The 23,198-nt window shown below is 39.3% G+C and overlaps 2 protein-coding genes and 1 long non-coding RNA gene across 5 annotated transcripts in view; 2 read left to right on the top strand and 1 right to left on the bottom strand.

Annotated features, from left to right (window-relative positions):
* The first annotated feature begins 1,448 nt into the window (after nt 1–1,448).
* Nucleotides 1,449–5,698, top strand: gnpnat1 (glucosamine-phosphate N-acetyltransferase 1). The gene is made up of 6 exons (XM_039795372.1): nt 1,449–1,634; nt 3,070–3,233; nt 3,587–3,649; nt 3,891–4,018; nt 4,287–4,348; nt 4,475–5,698. The coding sequence occupies exons 2-6, from the start codon at nt 3,080–3,082 to the stop codon at nt 4,620–4,622; spliced, it is 555 nt and encodes a 184-aa protein (XP_039651306.1). The 5' UTR covers nt 1,449–1,634; nt 3,070–3,079; the 3' UTR covers nt 4,623–5,698.
* Nucleotides 5,699–5,889: 191 nt separating this feature from the next.
* Nucleotides 5,890–11,058, bottom strand: styx (serine/threonine/tyrosine interacting protein). Of its 3 annotated transcripts, none has more exons than XM_039795370.1 (11): nt 10,838–11,058; nt 10,399–10,431; nt 9,725–9,778; nt 9,495–9,592; nt 9,343–9,403; nt 9,193–9,229; nt 9,069–9,108; nt 8,829–8,879; nt 8,370–8,442; nt 7,119–7,155; nt 5,890–6,457 (listed from the first exon to the last, which is right to left on the bottom strand). In XM_039795370.1, the coding sequence occupies exons 1-11, from the start codon at nt 10,895–10,897 to the stop codon at nt 6,384–6,386; spliced, it is 618 nt and encodes a 205-aa protein (XP_039651304.1). In that variant the 5' UTR covers nt 10,898–11,058; the 3' UTR covers nt 5,890–6,383. The 3 variants fall into 3 exon arrangements, with proteins under 3 accessions (XP_039651304.1, XP_039651303.1, XP_039651305.1); XM_039795369.1 differs by having other exon boundaries at nt 7,119–7,212; nt 10,838–11,054; XM_039795371.1 differs by lacking the exon at nt 7,119–7,155.
* A 1,043-nt stretch (nt 11,059–12,101) lies between these two features.
* The window catches only part of LOC120556040, a 65,086-nt gene continuing 53,989 nt past the window's right edge, over nt 12,102–23,198 (top strand). The window contains exon 1 of the long non-coding RNA XR_005638785.1: nt 12,102–12,252. This is a non-coding gene — a long non-coding RNA (uncharacterized LOC120556040). The remainder of the gene's footprint in view (nt 12,253–23,198) is intronic.

Genomic DNA, 23,198 nt, shown 5'->3' with positions numbered 1-23,198 from the left:
GCCGAGGCATATCAATGGACACAAAGATGGAGACTGTATTATAAGCGTTTCATTTCTTGTTATTACAGTGTAAGGGCAGTTTGGGATTTGCATGAATCTAGACAAGTGCTTTTTGTTTCCTTCCACTTTATCCCAAAGAGCAGCCTGCCAACTTACACTAAAAGCTGAAGTGTTGTGATCTTTATTTTAGTGTTTATTTTATTGCTCAAACTCTGTTTTCGGGGTGTAAGAAGATATAATATAGGATTTAGATTTGAATTAGTCATAATGTAAAAAAAGGAATTGGACAGTTTTGTTTTCATTTAGTTATTTAACAACTCTTAATATCCATGATATATTTTCCTATGCACGGGATTTCTTTCAAAACCATTGCTTATTTAATCAATACTGAAACACTTTTTGGACTGAGCTTTCCTGTATTTTTGTGCCTAAATTAAGAATGGTTCAGTTATGGATAATTTCTGTAAATCTAGTTTTTGTAAAATATGTTAATACAAAAGACTCAATAAACAGAGCTTCTACAGCTTTTTAACAAAGTGTAATAAATATATGTAAACAGCCTTTGCCTCTATTTTCCAAACACAGACTACTGCAGGGTGTAAATAATGTTATCAGTTCGATTTTCTAAGCACAAACGGACATTTGGAAAAACAGAAAAATGGGTAATATCCAATTTTTCATTTTTTTCCGACTTACAATATTACAATATTGTGTCTGGGCTCCAATTATTCAATACTGCAATGGTATTCTCTCCCTCGTTCTGCCTAGCTACGCCCCGCCCCCCACTCGAAACCATCAGTTACAAGCACCTCTGACCCCAAAGTCTATCAGTTTTTGTTCTTTTTGGTCCATGTGCAGTTAATGACCTGCATATTCTGCAAAGTAGAGGAAGAGAATACCATTGCAGTACTGAATAATTGGAGCTCAGATGCAATTTTGTAATTTTCTCAATTTCTGATCCTCTGAATAAAAAGCAGAAAATTGGAAAAACAGGTTAAAGATGCAATTTTTTAATTTGTCAAGGTGGGAAAAAATAAAAAATGTGATATTTGAACCCATTTTTCTGTTTTTCCAAATGTCTGTTTGTGCTTGCAAAATTGAACTGATAAGCATTACACTGACCCGGTCGACCCACCTTTTTCAAGATTACATTGTTTAAAAGGAAATGATAGCAAAGCCTGCCTAATTTCTAGTGGCCAGTATCCAATACAATGGACCTTTGAGTTTATTAGTCCAGTGTGTGTGTGTGTGTGTGTGTGTGTGTGTGTGTGTGTGTGTGTGCTAACAGGTTAAACCCCACATTTCACTGTAAAAAACAATGTGTCTGGATGACTGACTGGAGTCATACATCACGCTCAATATAATATGAAATTGTTTCTGGTAAAATAATTTTGGGATGTGTACTTTTACTGATCCATTGACGTCATTGGGCTGCGCCCCTTACCTCTAGCATATTTGCCACGTCATACATGCCAGGCGGAAACAGCAGCCGAAAAAACCAAACACCCACGCTGTTCAGCTTAATGATGTAGCCCAACCTCCTACATAAGTAGTAAAACTGCCAGGTTGTCACTGTAATTACGTTACCTCAGTCTGGGAATTCAACTGGACCATCTCTTCTGGTGTTTTTACTGGTAAGTAGTTAAGCTACCTAGCTAGCGGCTTAGCATGACAGGCGATCCCAAATCCCAAAGAGGTAGCTAGCTCTATATATATATATATATATATATATATATATATGAGAGAGAGAGAGAGAGAGAGCTAGCTAACGTTAACGCTAATGTTTATTGTGAAGTTACAGCTCTGACTGTAGCTAGCTAACTTAGCTGGGCTGGATAGTTTGCTTGAGTGAAAGTGGCCTCATCTAATGTTAACTGTTTTGATAAACTCTTTCTTTATGAGCTGTTTGGTAAAATATAACGGGTTAAGTTACTGCAGCGAAACACTCTGCCTTTTGGCAATTAACAAGCCCATTAACATCACTATATTCTTATTTGCGTGGCTTGGTGGTCATTAAGGAATAATGACACCACTAAAGAGTAATGATGTTTTGCTTTCATGGAAACGAGAATTATGACGCGGGTAGCTCGGTATCTAGCTAGGTTATATTTTTGTATTGTCTTTTCTTTTGTGTGTCAATTCTATGTATTTGTGTGTAGCTTTTGTACAATAAAGAATTGGAAAACATAGAAAAAAATTGTTAAAACTATCGCCGAAACAAGAATCAACCTCCCAAGTGTTCAAGCTACCACCAACAGCACTAATACTCTGTTGTTGCCCTTGCTATGTGAATAGGCATTTGTAGGATGGGCCCCCCTCATATTCCTGATCCTGGACCAGATCCTGGAAAGAAATTCATGAATGAATGTAGAGCTGGGCAATATATCAATATTATATCGATATCGTGATATGATACTAGATATCGTCTTAGATTTTGGATATCGTAATAAGGCATAAGTGGTGTCTTTTGCTGGTTTTAAAGGCTGCATTACAGTAAAGTTATGTCATTTTCTGAACTTACCCGATTGTTGTAACCGTTCTATTATTTGCCTTTACCCACTTAGTCATTATATCCACATTACTGATGATTATTTATCAAAAATCTCATTGTGTAAATATTTTGTGAAAGCACCAATAGTCAACACTACAATATCGTTGCGGTATTGATATCGAGGTATTTGGTCAAAAATATCGTGATATTTCATTTTCTCCATATCGCCCAGCCATAAATGAATGCTTAAGAATGTTATCACCTCATAGTGTATCGTTAAAGATTATGTGCATTATATTTCATATATTGGTGTACCCATTAATATGCCAACTTGCTTATCAACCACTGAAGCATGGCAGTAAAGTAATGACAACCAAGTGAAACTGTATTTGTCAGGTCAAAGTTCTGTGCGAACAAACATATTTTCAATGCTGACCATTTTAACTCATTGTGCTGATGCAGTATCTTAGATTGATTAGAAAAAGCATTTCAATGCAGTGTGCCATACACACACTTATGGGTGTGTGCGTGCGTTTGTGGACTTGCCGGTTTATTTGTGTGTGTCTTTTTCCGTGCAGATACTGTGGAATGCTGCTGGACGAGACTCCACTCTTTGAGCCCTCTCTGCTGCAGGAGCTAGACTGGAGTAGCAACGCTGTCTCCTTCTCTCCCCCCATTTCCCCATCCAGCCCAGGGGAAGGCCTGGTGCTCAGGCCGCTCTGTACGGCAGACTTCAACAGGGGTGAGTCAGACTGGATGGACAACATGTTCCAGACCAGTACTAGCCTGGGAAAACCCTGACGAACTTCCGGCAAGTTTGAGATTTGCTCTGCAAGTCACTTTCAGTTACAACTGAGAAGGGTCTGGTGTCAACCAGGCTAGACCAATACTTCTATTCTCAAGAGATTATGAAGATAAGAATGTGATAAATTATGTGGAAAGCATGTGTTCTGTTCCTTGACATCCGATAAGGAAGATCTTGGCAATGTAATAAAAATATAAAACATGACAGCAACATCAATGAGGAATTCACAAGAGATGGAGTGTACCCAACCCTCTGACATTTTCACCAACTGTTTTGTTTTTATGTTCCAGGATTCTTCAAGGTTTTATCTCAACTCACTCAGACAGGCGATGTCACACCAGAGCAGTTTACGAGTGAGTCATGCTTAGCACAATGCTACATTTACCATTAAGTTTTATTTTAAATCCTAAAGTTGTACCAAGTTTTTAAACTTGGATTTTGTGCCAAAACAGGTGTCTTTACATAGATCAGATCGAACATTTGAGAAGAGGAAAACCCCTCATTCTAGAAAACAAACTTTTAATAAAAACCTATGTAATAAAATATCAGTGAAGATAAAAAAGAAAAATGCATATTTTCTCTGTTGGCTTCCAGAAAAGTTTGAGCATATGAAGAAGACGGGAGACTACTACGTTGTTGTGGTGGAGGACACACATCTGGGACAGATTGTTGCCACGGCCACATTGATTACAGAACACAAATTCATCCACTCCTGTGCTAAGGTAAATTACATCCCGGCAAGCTATTGGCTTATATTTAACAATGGATACAACTGTAATGTCTTTCTACATTTTTCCTAGAGACCAGTCCCTAAATAATTTACCTATTGATGTAGTACATTTTAAATTAATGTAGTTCACCACCATAAACCAAATATTTACACATGAATAAACATTTGTATTTCCTTAAAACTATGCAACCAATTTGCATAAGAAACAAACATCTAGAAAATGACTGGAATGAAGACCCTCTCTATTCTGTTGTTTGTAGAGGGGCCGGGTGGAGGAGGTAGTAGTCAGTGACGTGTGCAGAGGGAAGCAGCTGGGCAAACTGTGAGTAGACCTGTGTGAGCCTGACACATACATTGTGTTATGGCCTGTTTTTAATATTTAAGACCTTTTTTAAGAAATATCTTGTGTTTCGTGCTGATTTATTGTCCTTTTCCTTCGTCCCTGTAGGTTAGTTTCAGCTCTTACTCTTCTCAGCAAAAAACTGAATTGCTATAAAATCACACTGGAATGTGCACCCAACAATGTGGCTTTCTACCAAAAGTTTGGATATACCGCCTCACACGAGACTTACATGCAGTGCCGATTTTCCAACTGAGGACAACAGCAGCTTTAAACATGGACCACACCTTTATACATGTATGTTGAAGAAACCCCCCCCCCTCCTCTCTTTGGTAACCATGGCTACCTCACCATCATCATCTTCTCCCACCATCTGAAGAAAGGATTGTCAATTACTGCAAATGTAATGTCTTACTGTGTTACATTATTAAGTAATATGCTGTGTACTAACAGAGGAAATTTTAATTATATCTGACTACCATGCAACTGTCAGTAAATATAATTGCTTGAGGAAAAAAAGATGGTACCAAATTAAGTTATATTTCCTAAGCAACTAAGGAATCATTACAATGTTTACTATAGTTCACTACAAAACCAAGTATACAGGAAGGAATTACTTTAGATCATTATTCCAACTTAGTCTCACAGATTTTTCATTAATCAGGCAAATCACCAAAGAAAAGCAGTTTTGTTTCTTTTAATATGAATAGTTATATATAATACTTTGGGTTTTACTGGGGCTTTTTTATTTTTCCGACATGTCCCCTTTGGTACAAAGTGCTCTTTATCTCGGCAGGCTTTTTTCTTTGACAGTAATGTTGCTGGATAACTGTAACGAAGGTTTGAATACTGCAAGACATGATCATTACTATCAAATCAAGACTGTTCTAATGTATTTCTAGTCAACAAAAAGGTTTATATTTCATGAGGCAGTGGTGAGTGATTAACTAAGGTTCTATAAGTTTTATATTTGGTCGATATTTGATCACAGCTGTAGGAATGAAACAACTTATGATGGGCAATGGAATAAAAAAAGATTTTTGTAAATGTCTTATTTAAGTTACGGGAACATTTAATGTAATTTATTTCCAAATATGTAAAAGTACATAAAATATTCTATGATCTACCATGTTTCTTTGGTTATATTTTTAGTTGTAAAACAAATCTGACATTTGTATTACAATGCTAATTTCTGTTTTAACTACGAAAATGTTTTTTTGTACAGATGGGGGATGGGCATGTCTAATAATAGTTGTGGCAAAACATTTTCAATCAATTTTTGGTTAAGACGAATTGTGCTCTCAGAGCTCAAACCATTTGTAGGACAGCGAAGTGCGTGTCATTGACTGCTTTTTACGGTTAGTTACCGAAATACACAGCAAGGACTCCAGAAAGTTAAATAGTAAAAAGTATAACTTCTGTGACTGTAAATTGTCTTTAAATAACATTCAACATAACATTTAACAAAATACTGTCAAGATTATGTTAAGCACAGCATTATGCTATAAAAACAGTGAACAGGACTCAGTCAGACTCGTTTTTATTAAGCAGTGTGTTATTTTTCCATTCCTTACTATCCCACAGTAAGCCTGATATTAGTCCATAATCCTATTACTCCCAAAATAAAGGCATTAGCTATTCCTCTTTTCATGACCTCCACTGGGCGACGTCCTGGCTACTTTCCCTTTTGCTGACTTCACCATTCTGGTCATCTACACAAATTCAAGTATCGAAAGTGCATTATTGCAATACTGTCCCGCTGCAAATGCAAAATGCTTTAAATACTATAAAACTGCAAAAAATCTCCCATCAGTGCATACAGCTTGAAGAAAAAAAAAAAAGTTATCAAATTGGCCCGATCCCCCTCCGTACTCCATGTCTCAGACATGAGTGGCCGCCCTCCCACCCCTGTCCCTTCCCCTTAGAAAAAGTTCAAATATTTACATTTTTAATCCCATTAAAAATGTGGGGAAAAAAATTGAGTGCACTGCGCCACGTGGCTATATATCAGCAAAGCTCATCCGTTCTGTGCTGCTGTGACCTGCATTGCTCCAAAGTCCTCATCTTCCTCCAGGCTGCGTTTACGGCTTCCTGTGTGAAATGTGGAGACAAAAAAAAAAAAAAAAGAATAACTAAACATACTGCATACGTCAACACACCCAGTTTGATAACTGTAAACCCTCCTGGATTAAAGAACTTCTCAAACCCTGAACACTTGGTAGTCCGTGCTGGGTGAAGTCCCCGCCATTCAGGAAGAACAAAAGACGCTTAAAAAGGTAAAATGATGAGCCAGTTCTCGATGGCTCCAAGTGTTCGAATGTAAGCGCACGTTCGTGTCCGTCTTGTAAAGAAAAGATGAATACAGTAAGAAATCACCCAATAGACCTGGCTCTCGCTCATAATTGCCGATTTTCCAGCAAGTAAGATCCAGCTCCATTGTGGATTCAAAGAAAAAACTATCGCCATTAAAAGCTGCTTTGTACAAATGTGCAACCCAGCTCTAGATCATCATCACTAAACGCTGGTGATAGATTATGTCCGCCTCAACAATGTGCCAAACAAACAACTAACGCTACACCATGCCTAAATAACATGCCAGTCAACCCTGTTTTGAATTTGTTTCTGGAACAAGTCTGTCTGAGAAACAAAAACTAACAAGTGAATTTCCCCATTGTGGGATGAATAAAGTATTATCTAATCGAAAAAGAAATTGAGGAGACAGTGGCAGCTTAGCAGTACATTATGTACAAACCTGACATCCCAGCTTGTAAGGAGAAGGACCTGCCCAACTGCATAGGTGACATCATTTTAATGGTTAATTTGGCTAGGTAGATCGCTTCATATTCCTAGGAAACAAACACTCATTATTACAACAATAAGAGTTCAGTAATTTATATCAGTACGAGTAATGAGTACAGTCAGAAACGCGGTATGTTTTGGTACGATGTCTTCATCGCTGAACATGCTTCAAAAAGGCTGACAATCTGATCTTTTGCCTCATTAATACTGAAAGAAGAACCTCTGGTATTGTGAACAAGTCACAGCATTCACGCTTTAAAACAAAATATGTATACATCCAACTAGGAGTGACCCCGAATAATTGATTATTCAACGCTTCGATCAACGGACCCCGATTCGACGGCCAATCTCACAGTCAAATCTTGACGGAGGAGTAAAGCCCAGTTCAGACCAAAGATTCGGGACAAGACTAGTTGAAATCTGCAATTACTCTCAACGCGGCGGTCTACGACGTCCAGAAACCTGCCAGTTTACACCAATGAGACGAGGTGAGACGGTGTATCGTCTTAATGGGAACGACTCTTTGTACTTCCGTTCTAACTTCCTACTTTCAGGCTTTTTTGTAGCTGGATATATCATTTGTGATATTGTGAATATAAATGTGAATAACGTTAGTGATAGTGGATCATTTTATTTCTATAGTTATGAAACAAAAATAAGTTAATACCCTATTATTATGAATATCAACATATAATGCTGTAAATAAAAATGTGAAAAGAAAGAAGCTTTGGACACATTTTTAAAGTGCGTGCATGAATCCATACGCCCCATGACAGATTTAACATGCATGCACACACACAATACTGTATAAACAGTGTGCCTTCAAATATGCACAAGCTTGTCATGATTTACGCAACTCAAAAAGAGACGACTCATCCTAATGTATCTTGTGAGCCAGATGTCCAATTAATAAGTGGATTGCTAAATGGGACCAATAAAAAGGAAGACAGCAGATGTGGTACATGCATTCGTAGAAATAGAAATACAATTTCTGTGTCACACCAGAAGCGGGCAACTCAGAAGAAGATCTTATAATGAAAGCTAAAAGCCTAACATACTGTATCCTAGCCTTTTAAAGTCAAGGAGCTTGAGAGAGTATATTTCGTTAACAACTTAGTAGTATAGTTATTTAATAAGGGAATGGGTTGAACATGCGTACTTTTGGATTGGACTGTAATGTTGATTAATCAAAGTAAAGACTTACCTGTAGCTGATGCACAAAGCCCACATTGGGGTTGATGCAAAACCTCCTCTCCTGGACGTGGCTGAATGCATCCCTATAAAGTGAATAAAGCAAAAGGTTACAACCACAGCCGCTGAAATACTGACATATACCCCTGAGCACAGTAACTACAGGAAAACATTGACAACATCAAGTTGTATGTTTTATATTCAAACAATTATGCTGCAGTATATTTCTTTATTATACTTGCACACTATCACACTTTATTTGATGTAGTTTTCTATATTTATGCTTAATGCAGACACACCTCTAGATGTATGCGAGGCATGGCGTACATGATTGTCACATACCGATACAAAATACAATGGAATGTGCATCTAAATCCTTAAAAAAAAAAAATCATACATTTATGAAAAAAAGTTAGACTTTAGACAGAAAGTCATAATTTGATGTAAAAAAAAAAAAAAACATAACACCCACCTGTATTTCATCCCAAATGTTTCCATAAGGTATGCAATTACTAAGGCAGCACTGAAACAATAAATAGACAGTTTTATATTCCCAGCTGTAATTTTGGTTCTGCTGCTCAACGTTTATTCAAGGTAATTATAAATACAATATAAAAAAAAAAAATGCTTTAGCAGTTACATGTAATGGAAATTCAGTGTATGAGATACAAAAAATTATATAATGAACATTGAAAAACAAAACAAACCTCACCTTCTTGATATCCCTGCATTACCATGAATCAGAACCTTTCCTAAAAGAACAGGACAAAAGATTGTTGATAAAAAAAATGTTTTCTACTTAACACATGAAAAATGGAAATGGCATGCATCATTACCTCCTGTTGCTAAGCAGCCATCAATAAACTCTTTAGTCTGTTAGGAGGAAAATGAATGATAGTATATCAGCCATAGTGTAAATGTCGTGAAATGTCATACATTTCACCGCAATGAAACACAGGAAGTAAAAAGCCCACTTTGTAACTCACTGAAGGGAAAAATCGTATTATATTTTCCACTGGATTGTCAGCAATATCTAACACAAGGTATCTGCAAAGACACAACAACAGTTTAATTAAGGGGTTAGCAAGAAAATAAAAAGGCAGTTCACATCAATGTACAGCGCACAGTGAGTTCTTACCTAAATGTATGAGGAAAATTAGGTTTGATAAAATTGGCTTCAATGTCTTGGCGGACACACACAACATGTGTTATGCCCTGTCTCTCAAGGCTTGGCAGCTAGACAATGAGAAAGAAGAGAACAATATGAGCTATACAAATGTGATCAAATAATGTATTAGTTTCTCTGTGTCACTGTCTCCAAGTACCTGTGGTTAAATTCTGTAAAAAAAAAAAAAAAAAAAACATTACCTTGCTTTTCATTGCAGCAGAGTAGGGACCTAAAAACAGTCCCGGTAATATCTCCTAAAAATAAAGACAGTGCAAAACATCACTAACAGCACAGGCAGTAAGAATGGCCCAAAGCTCTGGTACGTTTATTCACGCAAGATAAGACAGTAAGCCTCTTTACGAACATGCCTTTACTAGTATATGTGCATGCACGCCAATGCCCACAACCAAGAGGGACCTTGATCTACGCTCTCACAGCCAGTATATCCATTAAAACAATTCAGTATGTGTAAATGGAGCCTTTAAATATCAGCTTCTCTAAGCTGTAAACAGTCTTACTCTCAGAATTAATGCTGGGCGATTTAAAATGACTTAAACCATATTTAATGTTAGTAGGAATATTTTTTAAGATGTATATCAAAATATAGTAAATTAATTCAATGCACGCGTCAAATAATCACATTGGTGTTTAATGTAATCAACTGTGCTCCACTTATGCTTCATATCAAACAAAACTCTTCATTATGTCACCTTCACTTACTCATTTTGTCAATCATTACTTTGGACAGCAAAAAAAAAAACATTACATGATCATATCATCACAATAGGTTACTACTAGAAGCAGATTTGGTGCATAGTGAACCACTGCCAAGTATTATTCTTCCCTATACAGACTAGAGACTCATTTTACATACCTGCATGTCTCGTCTCATTGGATAAGCCCAGTCCTGTAAAAATGGAATTTAAAGCGTGGTTAGAAACTGAGGGAAGTTGCTTTGATGATGTTACAGTTGTTGGAGGTACTTCAGCCACCAGCTCAGGGTGAGAAATGAGTAACGTTACCGGTTTACTTCGAGGACATACGTGGCTAATGTTTGATGACTATGCTACTCAGTGTTGGCACAGTGAACAGTGCCTTAACGTTAGTTAGCCAAGAAGAGATACTGACACAGACGTATTTAAAGAAACACACGAACATGTTCACCAGATCCACATAAATGCGTTATGCTTCTGCCCTATAACACGAATCATTTCCTGCGTATATTTTAGCTGCTCAGCTGCTGGAGTGGAGGCTAGCTCAGATTAGCCAGACAGACATTGCAAATCGGCTAACGCAGGCTGTTGTGCACTCACCAGAAGGTCCTCCTTGGTCGCAGGCAGAGACGGGAACTGAAGTTTGTTATCCTCGTCCATTCTGCTGTCTTTTCGGGCACCGCCGGCCCTGCTTCACGCGCGATATCGATGTTTCTCGCGGCGGGGTTAACTGGACAATCGGTGAAATTTGTTTTGAGGCTCCACATGCATGTCCGCCATGCTGTCCCCTGACAGATGTGTCACATGACCGCTCGGCAGAAAGGCAAACTGACTCGTGGAAAGAAGGAGAGGAGAGCAATGGCGACGTCTCGTGGTCGATATTATATATCTATGGGTCGATATAAGGGCACAGCACTCAGGTCAGGATATGAGAAAATAGTGATGCGGGGCCCGTCGCTGTTTTGGGGCATACTTGTGAATTTAAGATGAAATAAGATAGATCTTCATCAAACCTGAATGATTAATTATTGTGCCAGAGATTGCTCAAAATAACAGCATATACATTATTCTAATTATAATAACTATTTTGTAATTATAATGATACTGTCAGTAGCCTAATTAAGGAGGAAGACAGCCGACCATCAAATCTGGCCATAGACTGTATCCTTGAATCTGGCACATTGCAAACTGCGCAACTGGTTTCACACCCCCGCGCGCGATATTTCTTTCCCACTATGGCCACGCCAAGACCCGCCCTTCAATAGCATTCACACACTACTATTGGCCAGGCGCCCATCGAGGTCAAATTGCCTAACCCCAACCAATCGAGCTGCTTGTAGGGCGGGTCTTGGCGTGGCCATAGTGGGATTCGTAATTTTGGTAATTTTGCCCACCCCCCCAACGGCAACCACCACTTGCAAGAGCGTTTTCCAAAAAAAGTATACTCCTACCGCCGTGATGAAAACCGCTTCCCCTTTTGAAACCGGAGTGGTTGAAATGTTTATGAAAATAGCCGGCCACGTGTAAACGACTGGAGGCGGCGAGTTACCGCGCTGCGGTGTGAAATCCCCTGAAGTGACCCTTGAGGTCAAGGGTTAAAGGCACCGCACAAAGAATTTTGGAAGCTAGCATTAGCAAATAGTAATGGTTGGTGATAATCACGGATATAAGAAAGTGGCTTAATGTAAAAGTGAATTCAACCGATAAAATTAATAGTTCAGCTTGGGTTCGGACGAAAAGTTGTAGGAGAAGGAGGGGGCGAAATGACGATGGAAGGCCAAGCTAACATTAGACCCGCGGCTGGAGCCCTGCCGCCGTCATCGGTTCGCGGGGGATCGGGTGTGTGACTGTCAGTGAACCACAACTTCAGTCTCCAGTCCAGATGATCTTGGAAGTGATACATTCTCTGGTGCAGCTGGCCTTCGAGAGAGACCTCACACGTAGATGCCTGGCTGAATGGAAGGACAAGGCCCCTCGGGAGACTGCGCACCGAGACGCGTCGCATGCAGCTCATGGTGAGTCCAGTGTTGTAGATGGGTCGGGGGGTATCTTTAACGGCAGTATGATGCGCAAAACTATAAGACTTGACAGTGGTGGTTCAACTCAGGCTTGTGAGTTATGTTGTGGCATGTGGGTGGTGGAGTATAATCCACTTTTGCTTCAGCAGCATTCTTGTGTTGGAAAATGTTTGTGCTGGGCAGACATCGAGTGAGTTTTTGTCTGTAGAAAGGTTGGAGTTTGTGGTTAGCCAATTTGTAATGTGTTTTTGTATCAAGGCTTGGGTTTTTAACGTGGATGTATTTTATATGACTGGTTGTTAAGCACAATCTTAATACTGAGTGATGTAACGTTAGTCAATCAGCATTGTGTGTTTTCTTGTCATTTAGTTGTAGTTTTACCACGTTTCCGAGCCCGTGTGGAAACTGAATTCACGTTATATTATTATTATTATTATTATTATTATTATAGACATTAGAATGTTGAGCTGTAGCCCCAATGAAGTCATGGGATAATTGATCGGACGACTTAATTAACTAGCCTAATTGTAGTAGTAATAATAAGGTGTGTCTTGGTGGACAAAATAACAGGAACACCTGAAAGTAAAATGAAATCCACAGGAAGACCACCAATGTTACAGAAGTAACCATAGAGATGGTGGAAATCACCAAAGGACTCACGATACGATATCATCACGATACTTATGCCACCATACGATATTATTGCAATTTGAAACATATTGCAATATTCTGCTATTTATCGCAATTTATATACCTTTTTTCCAACTTAAAATTTTTCCCAATTTCAAAATATGTCCCCAAAAGGAAATTTTGTCAACATCTGTTTTATCTAAAAAGATACATTTCTCTGTTTGTTCATCTCACTTCAATTTTGTTGCTGCAAAATTGGATTGTCAAGCAGGCAAACTGACCAACACATATATAATAATAGATCGATACTTGGCATCTCTGTATTGATACAGTATTACCACGGAAAATATTGCGATACTATGCTGTATCGATTTTTTTCCCCCCACCCCTACAATGCATGCAATATTTTAAGACAATGCCATGGCTCTGTGTGTGTAGTCCTGATGTGCAGCTGTGTTCATCCAAGAACCGTTTTGAAGCATCTCTCCAAATAACACTATTGTATGTCATCGGAGCTAGTAAATTCACATCAGGGATGACCACATAGCCTGATATCATCTAAATGCAGATTACATTCATTATCAGCCTACACACTCAACTGTCTTTTTTTTTTTTTTTTCCTTTCTCTTATCATCTCTCTCTCCTTCCACAAGTCTCTGTCCAGTCTGTCGTCTTTTATTTTTTTTCTGCCTAACTCCTCTCTAGCATTCATCCCTGCTTAATAATCACTTCAACAATGGCTGATTACAAGAGAAAATAAACATCCCTGATCTAAAACCGAGCACATGAATAATTTCTAGATGTTTGTTTGGTCTCTGAGACGTGTCATCTGTTTGATGTTGTGTGACAGTGTAGCATTTTGTGATTTTTGTTTACTGTCTGTCCTGTGGGAGGGGACAGCACTTTTTTTCACAGATCAGAGGGAGATGTAATCTCACAGCAGAACTGCTCCAGTCGGCAAAGGCTTGCATGCATGTTTTTCTATGAGTGCATATGTTTGTGTGTCTGAGTAACATCTCATAGCTTTGCAGCACTACTGGTCAGCATGCAAGCTGTCCCTAAAAATAATTTCTTATCAGTCATAGGGACAGATACATCCCCTGCTGCTGCTTCCACAATCTCAAACACCTTGAAAATTAAGGTTTGAAGAATGTCAATTACATGCGGCTTAAAGGAACACGCCGACTTATTGGGAATTTAGCTTATTCACCGTAACCCCCAGAATAAGACAAGTCGATACATACCCTTCCCATCTCCGTGCGTGCTGTAAAGCTGTCTGACGGCTCCAGCGGCATCAGCCCATCACAGAACAGGCAGGTGAATGGTTCCAGTAATCCTACTGCTCCGAATAAGTGACAAAATAACGCCAACATGTTCCTATTTATATGTTGTGATTTGTAGAGTCACAGCGTGTACAAAAAACAACGTAACATGAGACACAGCCATCTTCTAACCGTAAACAAACCGGGAACTATATTCTCAGGCGGAAGAATATAGTACTTGGGCGGAGTGATATGCTCGCAGCAAGCCTGTCTGAGAATATAGTTTCCGGTTTGCTTACAGATAGAAGATGGCTGTGTCTCATGTTATGTTGTTTTTTGTACACGCTGTGACTCTACAAATCACAACATGTAAATAGGAACATGTTGGCGTTATTGCTTTATACGTCACAATTCGGAGCAGTAGGCTAGTTGGAACCAGTTACCTGGAGGATCTGTGCTGGGCTAAGCTAATGCTGGAGCCGTCAGACAGCGTTACAGCACGCACGGAGATGAGAAGGGTATGTATCGACTTGTCTTACTCTGGGGGTTACGGGGAATAAGCTAAATTCCCAATAAGTCGGCGTGTTCCTTTTTAATTTGAAACACTTTTATTTGCACACACATCTATTTTCTCTCAACTTTCTTCATCTTGCTGCTTAAAAAAATTATCCCAAAATTGTTTTCTCCCTGTGAGATGGTTTTCCTGTAGTGCCCACATCCTGGCGACAACGCCTCTTTGATATTCTGTTGTTCCAGACCGAATCAGGAATTAGCAGCCATGCCAGATTCCTTTGGCAGAAATGTTGTGGCAAGAGTAATAAACAAAAATGATGGAGGAAGAAGCTAAGCAAAGAAATGGACAATCATGACTGTGTGTGGTTGTGTGTGTCTACTGTACTAAACGTATAGCCTACTATTGATTATTATTATTATTATTATTATTATTATTATTATTATTATTATTATAGTAGCAAGTGTGTCATAATATTCTGCATTCACACAACACAATTACCTGGGCTTTATAACATATTCTTTTATTGAAATTTTCTTTTTTTAGTATAATATACGGTCAAGTATTTTGTTGTTGAATTTATTATAGTGGGAATGCACAAAACCGCGCCTGGCTTTTAAAGGGAATGGGAGATGACATTGATTGGTTTATTGCATGTTACGCCCAAAACACACCTATGAATTAATTAAGACACTAAGTACAACCATTTTGAACCATGCGCCCGGCACACGGTCCCTTTTGTCCGCAAAAGCGGATTCGTACACGTCCTGAACGCACCTGCGCCAGGCGCATCATGCCGTGCGCTTAGATTGTTAAAATAGGGCCCGTGTTAAAATAAAATAACAAATGAGTCTTATTACCTCTGACACAATCATCAATGCAAAATACCTATATGCCTGTACTGTAATACAAGGTAGCTTTAGCTCAACTTCTATCATGGACTTGTAATTAGCAAGATTCAAGACGGGATATTTGGCCGGGATGGCCCTAATGTATTATTCATGAATTCATATACATCTCGGTGGTTTTCATCTACTTAGTCAATTGTGAAGTTGTGCTCTCATTCTGGCACTTTATTACTGATGAACATATTTTTCCATTCTTGTCAGATTATTCATCCATGTACCTAAAGCCAGTCAGTGGCTATGTTTGGTTGTATTCCCCTGAGCCCTGTCTGCTACAAAGTGGATGGATGATGACAAGATTAGCCTATTAAATTATGTTTTTATTGTGGCAAAACACTTCTTATTACACAGTATTTTTCAGCAGGCATACTGTGAACATGCCCCCAGGGTCCTGGGAGATCCTTACTTATCTACTATAATCTCTAATGTAGAGCTCACTGATTCGAAAATATCTAGCCCTTGTGTTGTCTTCCTGTCAACCTTGAAAAAAAACTAGATTTTTTCCCTATGTTTCTGACGCCTTTTTTTCACAGTTTTTCTTTGCTTTTTCCAAAGTTTTAAATTGTTACATTTTTCTTCTACACATTTTCAGCGCTTATTTTTCCGTCCCATATTTTCTGATATAAAACAAAAATTGAAAACGGGTCCATTTGACCCGAAGTCTACACAAGGGATAATCATGCCAGATTAAAAAGGCACGTTTTTTTATTTTGGGAAATTAAGGGCATCCACTTTGTCAAAGTTTCTCAATGTTTAAGAAGTACAGTTAGGCAGGTGAAAGTGAAATATGGGAAATTAGGGCTGGGCAATATATCAATATTATATCGATATTGTGATATGAGACTAGATATCGTCTTAGATTTTGGATATCGTAATATCGTGATATGACATAAGTGTTGTCTTTTACTGGTTTTAAAAGCTGCATTACAGTAAAGTGATGTACTTTTCTAAACTTACCAGCCTGCTCTAGCTGTTCTATTATTTACCTTTTCCCCACTTAGGCATTATGTTCATTACTGATGATTATTTATCTAAAATTTAAGTGTGAAGATATTTTGTTAAAGCGCCAATTTTCAACCCTAGATTATCGCCACAACATCCATATCGAGGTATTTGGTCAAGAATATCGTGATATCTGATTTACTCCATCGCCCAGCCCTATGGGAAATAATACAAAGTATACATATATTGTTTTTATACTTTAACAAGTATAGTGTTACAAATGGCTGCTAGCTTACCTGTGCTACCCCATAGGGCTCGTATAACAGCGACCCACAGCTACTAAAGGCTAGCCTAGCCGGTAACATTAAGCCCCCTGTCTCGTTTTCCCTACGTGTTGGATTCAAAGTGAGAACGAGACTAAACTTGCCTAGATGAGTGTATCTCTTTCCTACTTCTAGAGGGGTTGTGCTGTGTTAACTCACTCACCCAGACACTGCATGCGTTTGCATTCTGAAGCCGGGCCTGCTGACATCGGTCTCTCTTGCCGTTGGGTGGCTGCCGTTCCTCATTCACTGCTCCTTCGTCTTCTCCTTTGTCGGCGTCCTTTCCAGGCCAGCCCCGTTTTTCCTTGTTGTTGTAGTTGAGGTTTTAAAAGGTGTATTACGAAAGTTTGTGATGTGGGAAAACAAGAGTCTTTCAGAGTCTTTGTCTTCAGTGGTGTTCTCCGTGTGGCAACGTTTGCAGCCGTCCGCTTGAGGCTCTTTGCGACTGCTTCCAGCCGGAAACAATCTCCTCTATCAATCCCTCCACACGCACACCTGCAAATCTGGGTTATTGGCGTCGCACACACGCCACACACGCTCCCCCCACACGCCCCCCTCATGTCATCTGTCAGCATTTACCCGATCGGCTAACTACGCCCACTTCTCTAGACAACGTGGTTGGTGAGGAGCTCCATGGATTAAACAATGGACCTTGAATTGTCTCAATTAAAGATTATACATCCACACTCAAATCATTTTTTCAAGAATATATGGCTAATGAACAAACTAAAACAAAACTATGGCAACATTACAGATAAGTCAATCAAAACTTGATTGTGTGGTTTAATTTGAAGTAGAATTCTGATAAAAAAACTGTTTAATACTTTCATATAAACAGGAAAACAATAGTACCTTTCTTATTTGCCCATATATCTACAAAGGTAGATCTACAGAATCACGCTTTTACAGTTAAAACTGACAGCGATACAGCAGCTACTCTACATGATGAATATAGCCAACAGAGGCAGTGGAATTATTACAGCAATTTGGTGAGAGTAAGGTACAGTAGACTAGAGGACAACTTTGCACACTGTGCCCAAAGGGGCCTGTACAGAGTGGCATTCTTTTCCATAAGTCATAATCATGGCCCATGATATCACTCTGGGAGAAAAATTCAAATGCCTAGAGAATAACCTGAAGCTTTCTTACAAAAACCTCTACATCTCGATCACAGACTATTAAATGCCGTCAGGGTTAGTAAAAAGAAACTTTAAATCAGTGCAACTGCTTTAAGGTGCATTTGTGGAAATACGGTGCAATGGAGTTTATCCCAAAGGTACCCAATAGGATTAGGATCAGGAGTGGGCAGTGGGCAGATCATTATTTATTCATTTTATAAATACTTTTATCTTACGGTTTTCAAAGTCCTTCCTGCATGATTCTAGCACAATGACAGGGTGCATTGGCTTTCTAAAATTTCCCATTATGCCCTTTGGAGTGTATCAAGACAGTAAATATACAGTATGTATCAGTGTCAGAACCTACAGCTGGAGCAACGTCAGGCTTTGAGGAGAAGCATAAGCTTATGGCACACTTACGGTAACACCAGTTTATAAAAGTTGCAGTTTCTGAAAAGTTTTTTAATTATATTCATGTTTCACAAACAGAGGTAAAGATCTCTTAGAAACATTGTAGTACAGGGGTGTCAAACTCATTTTCACTAAGGGCCACACTGGAAAAAGAGGATCACACCAAGGGCCAGACATGGAGAGTTTATTGACGTGCTTTTGTTAAATGTCACTTTTTTTTTTAAAACAATTTTGTTCCGACGTTTTTGTGGCTTTCTCAGACATTTGTCACCTTTTTTTTTTAATTTGTTGCTTTTTCCGACATTTTTGTTGACATGAAGCCCTACAAAAGTCATCAAGAGTTCCTTCTGGGGGAATTTCAGAGTCTCAGAGTCGGCAAATCTGCCATATTCTGCTTTGAATGTCAGGTAATTGCAGTTTAAAAAACACTTTCCTGTGTTCTTGGTTTGGCGCACAACTAGGTGGGCCAAAATGTATTGTGAACCCAAATTGATATACGGGCCAGATCTAAATCTACAAGGGATTTGGCCCGGGGCCTTGAGAGTTTGACACATGTATTGTAGTACATTAGAGCTGAGCAGTTAGCATCCACTTGCCTCTTTGCTACTATAGTAAAATGAGGCTGTTGTAAAAAATACAAGCACGATAGGTAATTCAAAAGTACCATGATGACAAATGTGTTTATAAAACACATTTAATGCCAAAGAAGCCTCTAAAGTCTTTGTGCTATTCTAAAAATCTTGCATGTTTGCTTACAAGTCTGAGCATCAGCCATACACTTGCAAATCTCCCACACTAGATGGCAGTCAAACATAAACATTCAGAAGCCATACATGTACAAGAACAACAGTGCAAGCAGCAATGCTGGGCATGTCCACGTCCATCGATGGGACGTGGACATCGATGGCTTTTTTTTAGTGAATACGCACATCTCTTTGGTTGAGACTTAGTGCTAAAAACAGATCATAAATGCACGCTCCCTCGCTTCGGCGCACCTTTCATTCATTTTACAGCCTGAGGGCTCTTGAGTTTGGCTTGATGAAAAAAAGGCATGCAGTTCGAAACATCAGTATTAAAGCAGATTAGCATTGCTTTTGCTGGCCTTTTATAAGCAGAGCATCAGTTAAACGTATTGTTAGCTCATGGCTCTTTAGAGTTAATAGAGAGGTTATCTTATGCATTTTTTCCCCCACATACTTCCAACTTTTTGTCTTTATTTAAAAGGCCAGAAGACCGGCTCAGCAACAGCCTAAACTCTTCACCTTACAATTGTACTGCACATGAAGCAGACAGACACCCACTTTCACCCTCTCACTGGTTATTGAGTCGGCTGCTGAGACTCAGCACATCATTACTAAATTACTGATTACAGACGTAAAGCGATACAAATGAGGAGGTTGCCCCTGATGCTTAATTGGTAGGATGTAATAACGCAGCGGTGATATGTGGGCCCTTAATTGTGTGTTTACTGCACTATTTATTGGAGAGCGTCCTTCCCCTGGCTGGTCGCTTGATGAGGTGAGCTGTGTTTCCGCTGGCGTGCTATCAATCCTGCTTCATTAAGGACTCACAGGATAGGGAGTGCGAAGAACACAGTTTGCCTTCCAGCTCGACGTGGGCAGAGGAGTCAGCCCTGTTAATGGATTGCAAATTCCCACTGATTGGACATGCATGTTAGAGTTCATAACATAAAAAAGTAGCTAATTATTGTGGTGATTAGGGTTGTCATGGAAACCACAATTTTGACTCTCAATCTTACTTCTATGTCTATTATATGTACATATTTCATACTGATGAGACGGTGTGTGCCTTGTTATTGTCGATGCTATCCAGCAAGACCAACTGTGATGCCCGGCACTCACAGCAGGGTGGCGGTGAGGCTGCAGATGAGGATCATACTGAGGTCCACACCTCCGCTCAGTGTATACCACTTGGGCTTTAGTCAATTATAAATCCAGTCTGATTAATTACCCCATGTTATAGTCGTGAATTAGCTTCCGCTGAAGAATTTTGTAAGATCTTCATTTAAGTTCTCACCAGGGTAATTGCCCTCCATTTTAAAACAAGCAGTACCAATTTGTCAGCTGTTGAGAAGAGCGTTAATTGACACTGGTTAGACTTCACTAGATGTATCTGGTTGCCCTGGAGAATTATTCATGGCAGTATATGTACAGTATATGTCAAGGAAGAACTCTGGAGTAGCACAACTCATTCACATACGTGAAGAAGGTTCGGGATTCTTATGACTTACACAGAAGCATTTAATGATCACTGAATTGAGGAGACAATTAGGCAGGCAGTACAGTTCAACCACGATGTGTTATTGTGCAGTGCCGTCCCAACTCTCTGAAGTTCCTGTCTTCCTGGTGTATTTAAACTCATGCGTTACGTTTAGCTAAACCCTTAAGGTAAACAAAGATATTGCAGGCACCATAAACAAAGATGCTGATGATGTCTCTCTCTCTCTGGGAAGTAGGCTAAAGAGACAAACATAATTATAGATGTTTTGGTTATTAGAGACTGGCCGAATATTCTCGTCCCCTGACCTGTGACCTATGAATGACCTGATGTTGCCTAAGCTTTCCCTTTAGTCTCATCATACCACAACATGGTGTTTCTGGGAATTCCACCACAGTATATATTCCTGGAGTAAACGTGATTAATTATACACGTGTTTTACGCCTCATTATAGACCATTAGTGGATTTTTGATTTCATACAGACCATATGCATTCTAGGCCTTATTGTTGTAAACATGTTATGATTAAAATTACATCAGCAGCTTAAAACAAAGATATCAGTGTTGGCCACAAAAACCGCAACAGATTCTCACTCTCATCTCGTAAAATACGGACGCTTGGTCAGGTGCCTTTGTCGTTGTTATTGGCGCTAAAAAGTCTCCTTTAGCGTCATATAGCGCGCTTTATCTAAACGCGCTTGTTCGGGACTATTGGCGTCCCTTTTGACACGGTTATGTTAAGGAAAAGGTCCTGGGTGGGCTTACGTTTCCGTGACATGCGGGAAGAACGGGCGGTTGGGTTTAGGAAAAGAAGACAGCGACTTTAGGAAATGTGACACGCGGGACACGATCCCCGGTCTCCTGGGTGAAAGTCCTGTGTTTGACCCATCCACCACCCGACCAACCTCCCTATGTGGAATTTCAGCCTTACATACTACTCGCTACCGTAGGCTGACAGCCACTGTCCAAACGTCCGTATTTTATGAGTTCAGAGTGAGAACGGGTTGAAAACACACAGTGGCTGAAAGTTAATAGACATGTCCTCTCTGATGATACTTTTGCATTCATCTCTAGTTTGTGCTTGTAGGCATCGCACATTCTGAATTTCCCAGTCTTTGCGAGACTGCATAGTTGCCCATGGGAAGTTTTCCCAAAGCTTGCATAAAGCAGGGCCAATCAAAATAAATTGGAAAGGCTCCTGTCACATCAAGTGCAGCTGCTCCACAGTCATGTTTTCATTTCTGACCTCCCTGTCAACAGATGAAAAAGGACTTTATGCAGGGCTTCCACTTACTTAAATGGCACTGCATATTTTTTAGGACCTACTGTATGTGTCCATGTAATATATATTGTATTTACGTTTAAAAGTGTATTGTACTGCTAATAGTTACAGAATTTTAATTAATTAGCTATTTGAATGCAGAACTCTAACTATTGTACACTGGTATTTGACTTAAGTAAAGAACATCTCAAATATGATCAAATATAAATAAATTGCACATACATGTGCATAATATGATACAGTGCAACAAAACAATGCTCAGTTTTTTGCGTCAAGGAGGTGTAATTTTTGGTAATAGATGTAGCTGTAGTGGTGTTGTATTGAATTGCATCATTTGTAACATACAGACTACTGTATAGATAAATAGATCAAATATAAAATAGATTTTCATAATGTAGTAACCCATGAGCGTGTATGGTCAGTTTGAAAGACAATCACATTTTGCTCTGTGACAATGGAAGGAAATCTCATACATACATGCAAATACATCCATTTTTAATGTCAGATGCGAATGTAATCTAATTTGCTATATTTAGACACAGTTCAGATATAAGCCTCACTCTAATGCAAGGTGTAAAGGCAGCACAGCATGCAAAATTATAATTTTAGTTCTTGGCTTCTTGAGTATGAGAAAGAAACAAATGGACTATGCAAGATTAACAATAAGACAATAATGTAAACCGAGGCATCACACTTATTAAGCTGAACGAAGACCACTATACTGCCATAACAGAAACGAGAAGCTGATAGAAAGAATAAAACACATAAATGGAGGAACAATTGAGAAAAGACTGTTCTTTTTTTTTATCCACCAATTTTTTTTTTTTGGTGATTCTTCTCTATGTATCCAGCTTCAATTCATTCCACTGCCTTTTATCCGCCTCTCCTCTCCTCTCCTCTCCTCTCCTCTCCTCTCCTCTCCTCTCTCCTCTCCAGGCAGACATGTCTTTGATCGTAGGATCCCACGCCTTTCACCCCCCTCTCCAATCCTCTCGGGGTCTTATTAACAGACACAGTTCTCATGTTTTATTGCCTATGATAAAACCTCGCCTCTGATCTCTCATTACAGGCCAGCTCTTTGGAAATGGGCCCTGCACCCTCTGGCTTAATATCGCCCGTAATGGGGCAAAAAGCTAAATGCACAATCTGAATGTGTCGGGTACATACCAGGTCCCTGTGCATTAATAAGCCATCAGCTCATCCTGGGTTTGGCCTGATTCTGGTCTCTCTACAGATTTGACAAGGGAATATAGTGGTTTCTGCCTGTAAAATGCACTGTGGTTTTAAATACTTATGATATTCATGCATGTAACCACGGCAT

This window comes from Perca fluviatilis, chromosome 3, assembly GCF_010015445.1.
Source record: "Perca fluviatilis chromosome 3, GENO_Pfluv_1.0, whole genome shotgun sequence".
NCBI classification, from domain to species: domain Eukaryota; kingdom Metazoa; phylum Chordata; class Actinopteri; order Perciformes; family Percidae; genus Perca; species Perca fluviatilis.
Note: the sequence above shows the minus strand (reverse complement) of the source record. Positions and strands in the feature narration are given on the sequence as shown.

Bases quoted from the DNA above. Each gene is read 5' to 3' on its own strand.
- styx (XM_039795369.1), bottom strand. From the start codon at position 10,897: ATGGACGAGGATAACAAACTTCAGTTCCCGTCTCTGCCTGCGACCAAG. The intron at 9,593-9,724 runs GTAATGTTTTTT...CTCATTGTCTAG, and splicing joins CTGCTGCAATGAAAAGCAAG to CTGCCAAGCCTTGAGAGACA. The intron at 9,404-9,494 runs GTAAGAACTCAC...GTGTCTTTGCAG, and splicing joins AATTTTCCTCATACATTTAG to ATACCTTGTGTTAGATATTG.
- gnpnat1 (XM_039795372.1), top strand. From the start codon at position 3,080: ATGCTGCTGGACGAGACTCCACTCTTTGAGCCCTCTCTGCTGCAGGAG. The intron at 3,234-3,586 runs GTGAGTCAGACT...TTTATGTTCCAG, and splicing joins TACGGCAGACTTCAACAGGG to GATTCTTCAAGGTTTTATCT. The intron at 3,650-3,890 runs GTGAGTCATGCT...GTTGGCTTCCAG, and splicing joins CACACCAGAGCAGTTTACGA to AAAAGTTTGAGCATATGAAG.